The sequence below is a fragment of the Erpetoichthys calabaricus genome, chromosome 2, assembly GCF_900747795.2.
Source record: "Erpetoichthys calabaricus chromosome 2, fErpCal1.3, whole genome shotgun sequence".
Lineage (NCBI taxonomy): Eukaryota > Metazoa > Chordata > Cladistia > Polypteriformes > Polypteridae > Erpetoichthys > Erpetoichthys calabaricus.
The window spans coordinates 209,520,396-209,538,093 of record NC_041395.2 but is presented as its reverse complement, the minus strand read 5'-3'; the positions used below and the strand labels follow the sequence as shown (position 1 = coordinate 209,538,093).

Below are 17,698 nucleotides of genomic sequence, written 5' to 3'. Positions count from 1 at the left end.
TCATACTGTACAATTTTGTTTCTGGACCTTTTTTTTTTTTTTTTTAAACAATGCATTTTCATTAAATTGCATTTCTTATTGGTCATCTTTTGTTTTGTATTTAAAGAAAAATCTGCTAAATTGAATTTTGCTTGAATATTTCAGCTTGATGAATATATAAGCTCACATTAATCTGTTACCAGAGATTTTTAAAGGTTGGAAAATTCTGATGAGTAGATGCAGACTCATTTAAGAATGTGTCATGCTAAGGAATAGCAAAGCTGTATTAATTTATATACAGTAGGTTTATGATATTCGGAAAAGTGAGACTCTGGTCATAATCAGTCAGTACAGAAAAAAAATATATTCGGGTATTGTTTTCTATGGAAATAGCAAAAATAAATGATTTAGGTGGTTATTTGATAAAATGTAAATATTTTAATACTGTTTTGCAGTGCTTTCTTTCAAGTTTTAACTTTCTCATTCTTCTTTATCCTTGAAACTACATTTCATCTGATTTATTTACCAGATTTGTTATATGGTTGAAGCCATTTGAAGTTTAAGCAGAAAAAAAATGCATAATGGAATTTATATATCCCTTCGCATATTTTACAGGAACATGGACTATTATGAAAAGATCACAGACCCCTTGGACTTGGTGACAATTGAGAAGCAAATACTAACAGGATACTACAAGACAGTAGAGGCCTTTGACACGGACATGCTGAAAGTGTTTAGGAATGCAGAGGTGTGTTTTTATTTGTATGCAACATGACATAACATAAATGAAACGGTTTTTTTTTTTTTATATACTGTAATTAAGCACTGTATAGAGTTTAGAAAGGTATAGTGGCTGGTAGCTGCCATGTTTCTTTAATCAATAGAGGGCAGAATCCTTTGTTTAAAGCTAAAATGATTAGTTTATATCTATATTACTAAACGACAGTTTAATTTATGCACGGACAGCGGACGCACCGACAACGTGCTTCTGGCGCAGCAGAGGCAAAGGAGTCACGGCTCCAAATGGAAAGAGCTCACCGATTAGTAATACAAAACCAAGCCCGTACTTCCCAGAGTCAGTATGTGGCGCCCAAACAACACAACCTGTAAACTAAACTTGCTCTAATCCACTGTGCCAGCAGTCAGTGTGGCATATTTGAATCACATGATGGTAATTCAGTATTAAAAGTAAGTTGGATTCTGATTCCTAACAGTAAATGACTTCTACCTAACGACACAACCACAGAACAACAAAGACGAGACTGCATGCATAAAGACAATACACGGAGGCTCCTACAACGCTCTTCAGAAACACCAGAAGCAAAGACGTCACAGCTCCACAATGAAAGAGCTCAACTAACGGAAATACAAAAACGAGCCCGTATGGACAAAAACAATGAACGAAGGCGCCCACAACGCGCTTCTGAAACAGCACAGGCAAAGGAGTCACGGCTCCAAAAAGAAACAGCTCAACGATTAGAAATACAAACATGAGCCCGTATGGCTACGACCTGTGAACTAAACCTGAGGTAAAGCGTGCATGCCAGGTTGTACAGCCGCCCGAACGCGACCGCTCACACCACCGCATATGCCACCTTCGTTTAGTAATGTAGCCCTCCATGCCTGGATCCGCCGCCATGGTCACTTCAGCACGTGAATCCGCCGCCGTCAGCAGACGACTTCTAGCTGACGACACAGCCATAGAAAAACAAAAAAGACACTGCATGGATAAAAACAATAAACGAAGGCGCCTACAACGCGCTTCTGAAACACCAGAACCAGATGAGTCACAGCTCCAAATGTAACCGCTTTGGTACAGATATGTTTATTTAATTAAATGAAACATGTCCCAGGACGCACCCACCCTCCATGATATTGCATCCCTCCAAATATCGGAGGGAACAGAAAGTGATTGCCATTCTTGGATTTGCAATTCTTTCGAGAATCGCAGGCTTACTGGTATAATATATATATCAATCATACATTGGCTATTTTAAGTTTCACCCACACATATATGCTATATCTGTGGCATTCTTTGGGATCCTGATGATAAAAAAAATTAAAAATCTAATTAAAAACATTAAGTTGGGTTTTCACAAAAAGAATCTCTGTAGCATAAATAAAACTACATTTGTATTGAGCTTTGTAAAATATTTATCCATTTTTAAGCTAGTTATCCAGTACAAAGTCACAAAGAGCCAGTGCCCTCCCTGGAATTATCGAGGACAAGGTGGCAAACAACCCTGAAGAGGTATTAGGAAAAACATATTTGGAAAAACTACACTGGCACAGGGAGAATGTATAAACCTCCACTGGGTTGGGATTTGAAAATTGCAATATTGGGTTCTGAGGCATCTGTGCTGATTACTGTGCCCTGAGCTGTTCTTTCTAAATTAATTATGAAAAAAAAGTCAGGAAATGGCTCAGATGCTTAAATGTTCTGTTAACCAGTTGGAAGTCGTATAATGTATTGAATGGAGCACACTGAGGATAACATTTATTGTGTTTTACATGTATTCAGGTAAGTACACAGACTTGTATAACTGGGAATTCCCACAGTCAGCTGGTATACCTCCAAAACACAAAAAGTTGAAATAGAATATTTAAAGTAAATCAGAAGAAATTTTTGAAAAAACCTATCAGAGAAACCAAGTATAAAATATCTTGAAGTAATTTGAAATTCCCCAAAATATAGCTGTGAAACTATATAGAATAGGGTGCATTCTAAAACTAGATTGCCAAAGTAAGAAAGGCACTTGTCAGGTGGGCCACAAAATAAGACTATAGCAGGTCTTAAGGAATTAGTCTTCAATAGATGCAAGTGTAGAAACATGCATTTGCAGCAGTAATTGCCTGGAAGCCTTTGAAAATCTGAGCTCTAGGGAAGATACAGTAAAAGAAAGTACAGTGTAGTAACATTTGTCAGACTTTTTTTTTAGAAACTCTTTTATTACAAAATGAAAAAAGATTATATGGTTTGTTAATTCCAGGCCTCATCACTAAGGGCAGCTTTTGACAAAACATAACAAGGCATACTTTCATGAAAACCAAATCCAGCTGCAAAGAATGGTGGAAGCAAAATCATGCAATAATGATGCTCTTTTTTGCCAAGGCCAGAATAAAATATTGTAAATGCAGTAAATTAAAAGGAATTTCTGAAAAAACTGTTTTAGTCAATACCCGGTTGAATCAATTAAAAATATAAGACAGGAGTTGAAAATTTATGCACAGTTCCTAGATGTTTAAACAGTAGCAAAATATGTGCTGTTCCCTTCATATTGTTTTGGACAAAGTCACATTTTTCCTTGATTTACCCTTCTGCTCCACAGTTTAAAATTAGAAATCAAATAATTCAGGCATTATTTATTCAGGCAAATTGCCTAATTTAAATCCAATTGAGCATGCCTTCCACATACTGAGGAGAACACCCTAGTCCCTGAAACAATCAGGAGCTAAAGGTGGCTGCATTAGAGGCTTGGCAGAGCATCACCAGAGAAGATAATCAGCACCTGTTGATGTCTATGAATCACAGACTTTAAGCAGTCATTACACGCCAAGGATATGCAACAAAGTACTAAATATGACTTCTTTAATATACTTACCATTGCTATGTACCAAGCAGTATGGTGCCCTGAAATGGGGGCACTATGCATAAAAAGTGTTGTAATTTATACATGGTGTAACCAAAATGTATGCAAATACCTTTAAATTAAAGTCTACAATGTGCACTTTAATCATATATGAATTGTTTGATTTGCATTTTTAAACTATGGAGCAGAGGGGTAAATCAAGAAAGAAATGTGTCTTCGTCCCAAACAGTACGGAGGGCACTGTATTGCTGTGATTTTCACCCAGGAAGTTATATATTGGCAAAACAAGAGAGAATACTAATAGAAAATGTTTTATTTATAATTAAATAGAAAGCATCTATAAAGAAGTATATTTGTTTTGGAATGATATTGTTTTTCAATGGTTGAATAATAAAAAAAAAAAAAAAAACACTATCACTCAAAACGGTGGCTCGGTGGTGCAGTAGTAGTGCTGCTGCCTCGCAGTAAGGAGACCTGGGTTCGCTTTCCGGGGCCTCCCGGCGTGGAGTTTGTATGTTCTCCCCATGTCTGCATGGGTTTCCTCCGGGTGCTTCGGTTTCCTCCCACAGTCCAAAGACATGCAGGTTAGGTGCATTGGCGATCCTGAATTGTCCCTAGTGTGTGCTTGGTGTGTGTGTGTGTGTGTGTGCCCTGCGGTGGGCTGGCGCCCTGCCCGGGGTTTGTCCCTGCCTTGCACCCTGTGTTGGCAGGGATTGGCTCCAGCAGACCCCTGTGACCCTGTGTTAGGATATATCGGGTTGGACAATGACTGACTATCACTCATATAATATATAATTTTAAAAATTTCAAGGCTGATGGTGAATTCCTTTTAATAGCCACTGCATTTTGGATTACTTTTGTAGAGAGCTGTACTTTTCTTATAAACACTCAATAAGTGTTCCAGTTCTGGTGTGACTTTGAAAAAATGTTCATTGGTGAATTTCTTTATATATATTTAAAGGTTTATGCAGAGACAGCTCTCTATTCACCTTTTCGGAGTTGTTAGTTTTGTTTTTTTTTTTTGTAAATAAGAAAATAATTTGCTGATGAATATAAATAACACATCAGTTAAGAAGTTGAAACTCTAGTTCCGACATTTTTTTATTTTAAACAGAGGTACTTGTTTTCTTCTAATTATTTTAATCCTTTTTTCCCTTTGTTGCAGAAATACTATGGACGGAAATCCCCCACAGGAAGAGATGTGTGCCGGCTACGCAAGGCCTACTACAGTGCACGTCATGAAGCTGCAGTGCAAATTGATGAAATTGTTGGTGAGACTGGAAGTGAGGCCGACAGCAGTGAAACATCTATTTGCGATAAGGATGGTGGTGGTCATGACAAGGATGATGATGTTATTCGCTGCATCTGTGGCATGTATAAAGATGAAGGACTCATGATCCAATGTGAAAAATGCATGGTGAGAAACACTGATCTGCAGTAGTTGCTTTTAGTGAAAGGCCAAATAGAAATATAGAATATAAACTACATTTTGTGTATTGTGCATTCTACCCAAAGTCAAGTATTAAGTAAATTAAGCACAAACATCTATTGGCATGTCATATGCACATTTAGAAACGATTTATCTGTATTAAAATTCAAATATATACAATTGGAATACTAGCTTCATGTCAAGAACATCTGAAACTTAGAGCATTATTGTATGCACAATATATTTATTCTTTTCCTTTGGAATGTTCTCCCATTAATTTAAAGCATCTTTAGTTCATTGACTGTGGACCTAATTTCTGACATGAACATCACAACTTTTGCCACTTTAAACCATACAAGATTTTTTTCAGCAATACGTATTTGCTGTTTATTTGTTTTGTAATTGGTTTCTACTACCATTCAGCCAAACATTGCCAGTCAGCACAGAAAATTTCTATGTGCACATGTTTTTGTGATGCTATTGATATTCTGTTTCATCTTAGTAGAACTCTGGGAAAAGAATGATCAAATGAGGATAATTTTGATTTTTTCCCCAATGTGCTCAGGCATCTTGCTTTAGAAAAAAGAGAATCTTATGCCAACTTTGTTTAGAGCTAGCATTTGCCAATAATGCAGTAAAAACGTAATAATACTTTTAATTTTAAATGGTTGTAACATTTTGAGATATAACATGTGACAGTAGCTACCTTCTATACCTAGTCTGGTATATCTTATACTAGCTAGTGATACAAATGTTGATAACTTTTCATAAATCATGAACCCTCCTTTGATCAATTCATAACTGTTGATATTTAAAAAGAGACACTGCTTAATAACATGGAAATAATAAGGATATATTATAGTCATCCATATTATGCATATATGAATTTGTTTTAACTTTATGTGAAAAACATGTCTCAAACTGTTTCTTTGACTAAAAAAACATTTTATGCATTTTTGTTTGGAAGAGGATTATATTGACATACTCAGAAGGCAACTGTGTGCACAGCCTATTAACTGTCAGGGCTCCTACATGCTTCAGCAGACATGATATGCTCGTGCCCACATATACAGGCAAAAATGTTTTGTTTTCCTTTTATTCTTAAGTACTAGCATGACCACATAGCCAATCTGTGGGAGCCAGAATTCTGGCTGGGTTGTAGGGGATCAAATATTTATTTTACTCAATGACATGCAAATCAGTTTTTAACTTTTATGTAATGTGTTTTTTCTGGATTTTTGGTTGATATTCTGTCTCTCTCCATTAAATCAAACTACCTTAAAAATTAGAGACTGTTCATTTCTTTATAAGTGAATAATACTAGGGTGTTGTACCGTGTTAGCCATTATGAATGTAGAGAAAAGCCAAGCAAAGTGACACATTTTATTGGCTAACTAAAAAGATTACAATATGCAAGCTTTCGAGGCAACTCAGGCCCCTTCTTCAGGTAATGTAATGTAATGATTACATCTTGCCTGATGAAGGGGCCTGAGTTGCCTCGAAAGCTTGCATATTGTAATCTTTTTAGTTAGCCAATAAAAGGTGTCATCTTGCTTGGCTTTTCTTTATAAGTGAACAAACTTACAAATTCAACATGGGATCAAATATTTACTTCCCCCACTGTATGGTACATTGCTGCAGCCTGATAATGCAAGTAGCAATGCTTTTATGCGGAAACTTGTTTTAAATGGGTTGCTTTTATATTTCTGCACAAATTTGATAGTAAACATTGCAACCATTCTGGTGGAAATGCTCCCTTATCAAACTACATTTCATTTTCACTGAAGCATCTGTTCTTCTTTTGAATGTAAAACTATCTGGTGTATCACTTAAAAAGGACACCATTTTGCCTATACAGATAATGATAGTTTTCAGAGTAAGCCTGTGTCAGGTGTGGCAATGCCATAAGACCATTTAAGTTCCTAGCAGAAATGTAAATTATTTAATTCATCAGATTATTTGGTTTATAATGATAACATCCATAGTACTCGTTTGACAGTGACGCTCTTGCTTGTATGAGAGTGAGTGCTTAGCCTACCTTTTTGTCTGCCTGCCTTCCTTTTGACACTTTTGTTGCTCTTTCATAATCATAGTATCATGCTTTCTTTACCTCTCTGCAGCCCTGATTTTCAGATCTTACCTTTTTTATCTCCATCTACAAAAGCTTTTAGATTTCAATCTATGATAAAACTTCACTCTCCCTCTTTATAATGCTTCTGGCTTACTTGCTCAGTGTCTCCTTTCCTGTCTGTCTCTCTGCAGGTGTGGCAGCACTGTGACTGTATGGGAGTGAATGCCGACGTTGAGCACTACTTGTGTGAGCAGTGTGACCCACGGCCTGTAGACAAGGTAATTTTTCCTGATTTCCTTCACTAACACAGCTCCAATTAGTTATACTATCCTGTGACTGCTGGTTTGATTAATCTGTTCTTTTTGATTTTTTAATGTTTTCTGGTGACAGGAGGTTCCTATGATTCCTCAGCCCAGCTATGCTCAGTCAGGTTTCATTTACTACATCTGCCTTTTGCGGGACGAACTCTTGCTTCACCAGGGTATGGATGTCTTTTAGATAAATAAATTTGCAAATATATATATATTTATACTCATATGTGTGTTTTCGAATATTACAAATGTCATACAAACCAAGATTTTTTGTTAAAAATTGTCACAGGCATGTCTCATTGTAAAATGTAATAATTATCAGTTACATTACTCTGTACTATGAAATTGACTAGCTTGGAAAAAGTACATTACATCATTGCCATGCATTTGTGAGCTGAGAGTGTTATCATATTTTAGATTCAGCAGCTGTGTAATTTCCTTGCTTTGGCATATTGATAAAATTACATATTGAATGAGATCCATATGCAAATACTTGTAGCTTAGGTTAAATGATGATTCCAAATTGACCCAATGTGAGTGTAAGAGTGGGGTTTGTTAATCTGTGTTGGGTATATCCAGGGCTAGTTCTGTCTTGTGCTTGAAAAGGCTCCAGCCCACTGCAACCCTAATTTGGATTAAGCGCGTTTGAGAATGTTTTGTGTGTTATGAAGTATTATGTCTGCGGTGGGTTGGCACCCTGCCCGGGATTGGTTCCTGCCTTGTGCCCTGTGTTGGCTGGGATTGGCTCCAGCAGACCCCCATGACCCTGTGTTCGGATTCAGCGGGTTGGAAAATGGATAGATGGATGGATGAAGTATTATGTAGTGTATAACTTAAATAAAAAAACATAGCAGTCACAGTGCCATTTTTTGGTCAGAATTAACTGACAGTATTATGAAGGCCAATGTTTTAAATTAAGTCTGATAGTTTTTTAAAAGTGAAATAATAATTAGTGTGGCTACATCACAGCTCCAGGTCAAATCCTCATGTTGTAAATCAATGTGAATGTGTTTTTCTATTTACATTTTTCTTCTATACATTTGAAAATAAAGTTGATTACTGATCCTAAATTAGTCCAATATGCTGGACTTGCAGTTTCCTTGCACCACATACTATCAGAATATGTTCCAGCTCTTTGTCGCACTGTACTGAAATAAGCCACTTTGAAAAATTATCTAAATAATTTATTTTGTATGGTTTACATATTACATTCCCTAGAATTTTAAAAAGTAACAGTTTTGATTATATTTTAATAGGTGATTGTGTGTACTTGATGAGAGACAGCCGTCGCACACCAGATGGTCAGCCTGTTAGACAGTCATACCGTCTCCTCTCACATATTAATCGTGAGAAACTGGACATCTTCCGAATTGAAAAACTCTGGAAGAATGACAAGTATGTACACAGAGACTACATATAAAAATTGAAATTGGGTGGATTGAACAACTGTTAAATATGTGGGTAAACAGTTAAGTCACTACTGTGAAAAAAGTATGAATGTTACTTTGCATCTGAACAGCTGTTGAAAGGAAAGGATATACAAAGGTAATGTACAAAGGTTCAATCTTACTGTTGTTTTAATGTGATGTATACACTTAAATATTGATCAGTATTTAATTCAGGGAATGTTTTAGTCTGACTGTTGTCTAATTAGGCTATGATATTTATTTTATTCTTTTTGTTTTCATCTTTTCAGAGGTGAACGCTTTGCCTTTGGACACCATTATTTCCGTCCCCATGAAACACACCATTCACCTTCTCGGCGTTTCTACCATAATGAGTTATTTCGTGTGCCTCTTTATGAGATTATCCCACTGGAAGCTGTGGTTGGGACATGTTGTGTACTGGACCTCTATACTTACTGTAAAGGTTAGGCACTATCTGTTTGTTTTGCTTAAGTTTGTGTAAATAATTGATATACAAACTATGATTTTTCAGATCAACCTGGTTTGTTCTTGCATAACAGTTGTGAATGAATTTAATTCCCATCTTGTGTTATGTAGTAAAATTTGTAAATCTTCCATGGATTTCAGTGTTAATGAGCTGTTTAAAATAAATTTACAGTTATTTTTGATTTACAATATTTGTTTTTTCTTTTATGTTGCTGTAGGAAGGCCAAAGGGGGTAAAAGAACAAGACGTCTACATCTGTGATTATCGTCTTGACAAATCTGCCCATCTTTTTTATAAGATACATCGCAACCGATATCCTGTCTGCACGAAATCATATGCCTTCAATCACTTTCCCAAAAGACTCACACCAAAGAGAGATTTCTCAGTAAGATTCTTTGCTTTTAAACAAAAGTTATATCTGACATAAGCTTAGACATGCGTTCCTTTACCTTTTAATAGCACACAATACTATTTATTGAAGAAACAAGTGTCCTAAATATTGCTATCATGTACATTTACCTTTAGTGTTTCTGTTCCTCTGACTACCTTAGCCATCCTTGCTTTATATTACATATTTCATTAAATTAAAAGTGATCTCATCCATCTATGTTTTCTCTGAAAAATTGCTTTAGTGATGATATTTGTGTTTTTTTGTTTTTTGTTTTTTTTTTAATCACTGACAGCCTCACTATGTCCCTGACAATTACAAGAGGAATGGAGGAAGGTGAGAAAATTTTTCTGCCATTCTTACTTCTGTATTTTTATGCCAAGTATATAGTAAATCAGAGGTTAGGGTCTTACTCTTACTTACTAGGGTCTTAATCTTACTCTTGAAATCAGAGTGTTAATTGCATTTCGTGTTTATTATTGAAGCCTCTTTCACACAGACAAATGCCATAATGTCTTTCAAGAACAGTATAATCCTCTTTGATGCCCAGTTAAGCACATTTGGATAGTGTTTCGGTTAGATACAATATACAAACAATTAAATTTCCCCTTTCTGATAAGTATGAACCAAAAAGGAATAGGTTAAGATCTGCTGAGGTGTGGACTTTCTTTTCTTTTTATCCACTGATTGATTTCACTTTACAGACCCTGGCATTTTAGTATTTAAAGTGTGGGTGTGTTTAAAACAGATAAGCAGTAAGTGCCCCAATTTATATCTACTGTGTCCCCCATGATTATTGTTGGTAAAGAAAATCAAAAAGGCTGTTAAGAATAAAGACATTACCATGACCTTGTACACAAATTATCAGGGTAAACTTTCACTGAGACAAACTATTCACAAAAAACATCCTTATAAAAAATTAATCACTTTTCTCAAAGCACAGTTATTGGCACATCTCCATTTAATACATTTTACACGTTTCCCTTTCCATGATAACAGTACTAGGTGTTTTAGTGAAAAGTTGGATGCGATGAAAAAACACATGTAAAGGGATCTTACACCATTCCCCCATACAAATTCCCTACAGATCTGTCAAAGTCCTTTGACCTTCACTTGGTAACTCTTCTCTTCTGCTCACCCACAAGTTTTCAAATGGTTTTAGGTCAGGGGATTGGAGTGGGCACTGCATATCCTTTACTCTAAGAACATTGAATCAGTTTATGTGAATTCTGAGGTATGTTTTGGATAAATTACTGCTGCAGATCATCCAACCATGACACCATCTTAACCTCCTGGCAGGGGCAACCAGATTTTGATCTTAAATAGAGTTAATGATGCATTGTGTTCCTGCGAATATTCCTAGATCCTAGTTCCACATCATCACAGATCCATGGGAATATTTCACAGTGAGGATTAGGTTCTTTTCTGCATGATCTTAACTCATAATCCACCTATGACATTTGTTGCCAAAAGCCTTATTATTGTTTCATCTGACTATAAAACCCAGGTGCGATCAAAATAACAGTAACCTTTAGCAAACTCCATCCACTTAAATTTGTGGTATGATGTCAGCAAGGGCTGTCTGTGGTTTTTAGGCATGGAGGTGGTGTCTACTTCTGTATCGGAAAATGGGTAATCCCAAGATGCAGTCAGCTGGTTCAGTTGTTGAACTAAGATCCTTAAAGAATGTTTTGACTCTTGCATCGTTGTCCAGGTTGACCACTGGTCATCATTGTTATTATTTATTGCCATTACCTGATTGCATGAAGGTCCACATTTTGTATCATTTCATTTCTGCATGCTCTGGTCTTACACATGTTGATGGATGACTAATGGGATTTGACCTGTGAAAAACAGTTATTAATAGTTAAGGGTATTGTTATCTGTGCAGACTACAGTGAAATTCTTGGTTGCACGTTCAATAAGCATGCAACATTCCACTATAATAACAAGAATATATTACCTTAGTGAAAGGCTGGATTCCTCTCATAGTTTGAGATCAGGGTAACAAACAATAGACGTTTTTTTCATAGCATTTTTTTTTTTTTTAATTCTGAGGGCATCTTTCTCAGAGTAATAATACAAAAGGACCTGTGATTCAGGAAGAGTGTTATTAAATGTAAAGGACTTTGGAAGTTTGAGAGAAAGAAAGATTTATCAGAGCGGGCAACCCACATATCAATTGAATATGGTATGTCACAGTTTACATATTTTACAAACATTCTCTGCTGGTTGGTTTCTGTTTTACTTAAGATTAGGCGCCGGAATAATTAAAAAATATTTCCTATCTCTTGCCTTACACGTACTTTCAGCACCATTCCTCTGTATTTGTGTATGTCTGAATGTCTTGTGACTGGCACTCCCTTTCACGAGCATGTTCCCATAAAGCATGCTTCTAAGACTCTGTCATTATTTTGCATGGCACCTTTCCCACTGCTTGTCTGATTTTATACTTTCCGTCTTTGAAGGTGATTCTTTCAGCATGTGTCTTTACTCCTCCTCCTGTGTTACACACTCGCACATCCTCCTTTTTTTTTTTTTTTTTTGTTTTGCGTCTCCAAAGTCAAACTGACCAATCAGATTGCGCTAAGGGACTGAACACAAAGACCTTAGTGTTTTATCATATAGCATTTTATACAGAATAAACTGACAGGCAGCAAACTCCTCTGTGTTTTGATGTCAATGAAAGATAATTGTAACCATTAATACACTTGATTAGCGGTGACATTAGCTTTTATATTTAAGCAAAATATGCACAGAGTACTTATTAAAGAGCAAGTTAACAGGAGTACAAAAGCCAACCCTTGGCAGTGATACGTTAAACAAATAGTGAAACATCTGATTATGCAAGTGTTTAGAAACACAAGTATTTCTTGTGCAGTATTTTAGTTTGGATAAAGACATGGTCAGAATGACAGCTGAGAAGTACCCAGTGCACATTTTAATAGGTTTTATTTTAGAAATCAGTAAAACAATCAAAGCAATATTTAAATAAACACTGATACAGTCATTGTAAAATGTAAGAAAGAAAAGGTTGGGGTTTTCATGAAGGATTTTGAATTTTATGAAAGATAAATCTGGTTTACTGTTAAACTGTACGTGGCAAAAAATGTCAAAGATTTGGAGCCACATGATTCAAATGTTTCACTAGAAATTGTGCTATCAAGGTATAATAGTAAAAAAGCTGATTTTAAAATTTTTAAAGTGTCAGACAGGTTAGTAAAGAGTAAAGTAAAGCAATGATGATAAGCAGGAAGGGGTTTTTAAAATGACAGCAGAGTTCTGAAATAAATTCAATATTAATCTAGGGAAAAGACTAGTGAAACCAGTGTTGGAATAAAGACATGAAATTTGTTAATGTTTAAAGCAGGAACAAAGGAATACTAAATTAGTCAAATTTTTTCTGTACGGTTCCTACAGACGTTAGTAACCCAATTTTATAAGTAAACTGGAACTGAAAAATGTTCACAAATGACAAATAGGTGAAAATACTTAATGCTTTATTACTTATTTTACAGTTAAAATAAGTAATATATTTTAATAAAACGATATTGAAGCATGGTCAGTATAATGGGGGGCACCCAATCAATTGCACCAGCAGCATAATTTCCTAAAAAAAAACGTTTTATACATATATAGCATCAATGTTTTAGTGCATTTGTTACATAATGAAAAACACATACTGTATCATACAAAATTAACAGAATAAGATTTACTATATTGCGAAAAAATGTTCCTGGTTACCTGTGAACTGTGGTTTTGATTACATGGCTGCTGCAGAGATTCAGTTGCTAGAGTGGGGCAGGGCATTGGATGGAATGGGGAAGGCGAGGGTTTTTTGGGGGATGGCAGCTTTGGTGGGTTTGCTGGAGCCTATCTCAGCAAGCATATGGCTCAAAATAGAGTGTTGTATATATCCACTGTGCTGTTCAATATTAAGTTTATAAGTAAATCATTTTTTCCTCTCAGTATAATAAAAACTATTTTAATTATGCAGGTCTTCTTGGAAAAGTGAAAGGCCCAAGCTGACATGTAAAGAAGTGCTGAGTGTCTCTGAAGAGGACTCCTGTCCTGTGATGAGTGACTTAACTATGGATATGGAGTCAAACAGAGTTGAAATGCCCCCAAGGCTACAGGAGGATACAAAAGCCAGAGCTGAAGCTGGGGATGGTGAGCTCCATCCCCAACAGAGGCAACAACAGCTGGAGGAAGAGGAACCAGAGGAGGATGCGGGGATCAGTACCCCAGAGTTACTTGACTGTGGCCCTCCTGGAGACAAGAGGACAATTCAGAGAGAAAGGCTCAACAAGATACTGTTGCACTTGCTCAAAAGGATCCCGGGCAAAAATGGTGAGAGAAGGGGCTGGATAGGTGAAAATTGTATTTCTGCCCTAATTCCAGCTTAATTTACTATGGCAGATTGATAGTTATCTGTCATTTAAATAGTACTACAGTTTCAGTCTTTGAAACCAATTAAAGCAGAGGTACATATGCAAGCATTGTACAACACCCAAGGCATCATTAGGAAAGTAAACTAATGTAGGATAAACTAATTCTTGTTTTTAGGATTGGATGCTCTAACAGTGGGGAATAGTTAATTTATTGAAACATTTGGGAAAATGAAAATTTATTAACTTGAAAGATGCAACATAAAGTACAAGCTCTAATACTTCACCATACAGTCAAGAAACACGCTAATGCAAGTCCTTCATTTAAGGATAGCTTTGTCCTTTGTACTTTTGTGGCTGTCATAGCTGTCCTTATCTTCATAGTAAAATGTATTATCTTTTACTCAGTTAATCTTGTAAGGATTTTTTAAATTGTCATAAATGACATCTGTCTGTATCTCTTTCTTAACTTAATCTTCTTTCTCAGCAATTGATGTGACCTACCTGTTAGAGGAAGGCTCGGGGCGTAAGCTACGCAGGCGGACACTGACATTTGGGGATAGCAAAATCTACAGAAAATGAAGACAGAAGGCATAAGGAAACCTGCCACATCAAGCAAGCATGCAAGGTGGAAAATCAAAATCAGGAGGGGAGGGAGGGAGAAAATGAAGAGGGAGAGAGAGAGAACTCCCAAGGTCTAGAAAAATGAGAAGGAGGTTTATCCATGGGGGAAGGAAATGATTACCTTGGGGAACAAGAAGGTGAATCCTGGATGTGCTTCTGAGCACAACTGATCTGCCTCCCATCTGGCCACAAGATGCTGTGACGCTGTGCATGTGTTTGCACATGTACTTATGTCTGTGTGTCTATTGGTATGTTATTTTTCTGTGAGAAGGTACTATGTATTTGATGTTGAGGTGTTATTTGGGGCCATATAAATCCATCTGAATATTAAAGATGGACAAATGAAAGAGCACTCTGATTTCGACAAGTAAAGTACTCAAAACAAGGAATTAATTATATGGAAATATTATTTTTTTTATTATTTATTGAGTATAGTTTGACAGTGATGTAAAAACAAATGTATAATCGCCAAAAAGATCTACCTGAGATAGAGAAACTGATGCATTTTTCTCTTTTGTCTAGAATGTCAGGTTTTTTTGTTTTTTTTTTTGGGCTTTGCCTGTTTTTCCCTGATCAGCCCCTCCTCCCATACCACTAGGATAATCAGTTTTAGTATAAAACAGTGTTTAACTTTATTTTTTGGTTGGATACTTGAGTATCCTGTCCAGGATCTCTTCCCTCATGATCCCAGGCCCTTGCTACTGCTGTTTCAGTAGTATTTATAGACAGTGCCCATGGCACTTTGCGCCCTCACCTGTATGAAGGCCAGCTGTGAATGATTTATGTGGACTTTAAAGTCATATTTGTTTCTATATAATATGTACATTTTTTGTCAGAAATATTTAAAAGGCAAACATAGTTTAAAAATAATATTCTTACTTTGCGTACATACACCAATATTGCTGTCATTTTTTTGTACTTAAAAAATGAATTAATAAGCTGTGGTTTTACAGTAGTGTTTGAGTGTGCTGTGCATAATAAACAAATGGGTTAAAAAAAAGTTTAAGCAAAAAACTCTCTTAAGCATCCACTGCTAAAAAAAAAAAAAAAAAATCAGTATTCATAGAAGCCAAGTATTGTTGTGTGCTGTAGAAATCCTATATAAATATATATATATATACATATACACACACAACATACGTATATATACATACAAATTTTGTAATGCGTGTGTATATGTATATACTGCATATCAATATGTTAAACACAAAAGCTGGATCTAGGGGCAGGAATTCATACACGTGCTCACTGTTTATTTAATAAGGAACGGTTAAAGCTAAAACGCTACTTCAAGGACTATTACTTTTTTTGTTACATCAGGTACAAAATTGTATTTCAGTCAGTGTATAAAAGGAAGCATGGAGGCTATTTTCCCTCTCGTTTTCAAATTTAGCCTATGATCCAGTAGGAACAGATCATCAAAAAAATAAAAAAACAGTAAACAAGCCTGGAAGTCCCTTTTGTACTGAATGGGATGAGAAGGGTGCTTTGAAAAATTCCCTTTTTAACAATTTTGAAGACTGCTTAGGTTCTGCGCACCAAAACAAACCAAGTCAAACTATCACATTTTGCAGCTCCTTAGTTATTCAATGTTTAATAAAATGCTCAATCTTTTAGCCAGTTAATTATGCTTAAGGTATGTTTAAACTGTTATAAGAGGCTAAAATAAGATGTGCCAAGTTGTATATACTCCTATATACACTCGCTGTGTGGCGTGAAAGCAATACATTGATTACGTATTCTTTTTTTGTATTGGACCAACCTTGTCCTAAATGTATTATAATATTGTTATTATTATTGTTATTATTATTATTATTATTATTGTTATTAATATTATTGTTGTTAGTGTCATTTGTTCCTGTTAATGTTTTTTTTTACTTTAATCTTGTGGAAATGTTTTTCATTCCATCTAATTCAAATACTACTTGTCTGAATGGTATAAAGACAAAAAAATCTAAATGGAAAAAATGTGGGAAATATTTTATTAAAAACTGAGAACATTTTAAAATAATTAAAAAAAAAAAGAAAATGTTGGGAATATTTTCTTACTGTTAAGAAACAGTGTAGAGAGCACGAAGAAGAGCAGGGTATCAGATACTCGACACCTTTTGAGTGCATGTCCAGGACCTCATTTAGGCGGACTGAATTCTCGTGCAAACAGACCTTGTTAAATAGTGTGAAACACTAAAAAGGACAAAAGCAAATGATACAGTTGAGAAAAACACTAGCGTAGGAATTGGTTTTCTTTTATTCCACTTCTGGAAGATCATGTTTTTTAGACAATCAAAAGTTAGGAAAACAATTAAGTTTTAGTTTTTTGTTATTTTTCTAATTATGTGTCAGAAATAAAAAAAAAAACAAACTTTTTTTTAGTTTTTGAAATAAAAAGCACTACATTATTGCAAATAGATTATATTCTCACTAGTCTGCATGGGTGTACGCTGTATGATTGTGCTGGACAGAAATGCTGCTAATACATTTCTTTTTTACGAAAGCATATCTAAATAGATGATTGTTTTGACTTTAATCTTTGTAAATTATCTATTATGAATTTTAACATTGGATGTAATTGCTTATAAAGAAAAATCTGAAAAGAAAAAAACAAAGCTTGCATCTCCATGATAAAGTCTAGTATTAAATGGAGAGATCTTTTTCCAAAACTTTTGTCTTGTGTCTTCATTTACATTTTTTTTACTTTGTTGGACAGTACTTCCCTCTTTATTTATCTTTTAAAAAATGTTTTATGCTTACTTATCTTAATGTCAAAGATTCGTACCAGGATGTCGGTGACATTGTTTTTCAATCACCCAGGATGTTCTTTTTAAAACCTTTCAGGAAGGCTTTCATTCTCCTCTGTTATAAAGTGCCCGTCTACTTAAAAGGTAATTATGAATATAGTACTATTAGAAAATAATACAGTACACAGTTACAGGGAAATGAAAAGTTAATACTGAAATAGCAAAAAAAAAGCTGTATGCAAAAAAAAGTATGTTTTCTAAATTCTAACAATAGTTTTGGCACTGCAA

The 17,698-nt window shown here is 35.4% G+C and overlaps 1 protein-coding gene across 1 annotated transcript in view; it reads left to right on the top strand.

The window, feature by feature from the left end:
- ash1l (ash1 (absent, small, or homeotic)-like (Drosophila)) overlaps positions 1 to 17,332 on the top strand; it is a 230,528-nt gene extending 213,196 nt beyond the window's left edge. Inside the window, 10 exon segments of the mRNA XM_028795096.2 lie at positions 595 to 727; positions 4,735 to 4,986; positions 7,261 to 7,347; positions 7,460 to 7,550; positions 8,637 to 8,775; positions 9,077 to 9,249; positions 9,491 to 9,657; positions 9,956 to 9,996; positions 13,658 to 14,010; positions 14,536 to 17,332. Coding sequence (XP_028650929.1) covers positions 595 to 727; positions 4,735 to 4,986; positions 7,261 to 7,347; positions 7,460 to 7,550; positions 8,637 to 8,775; positions 9,077 to 9,249; positions 9,491 to 9,657; positions 9,956 to 9,996; positions 13,658 to 14,010; positions 14,536 to 14,630 — 1,531 coding nt within the window. The 3' untranslated portion in view covers positions 14,631 to 17,332.
- Positions 17,333 to 17,698: the final 366 nt, after the last annotated feature.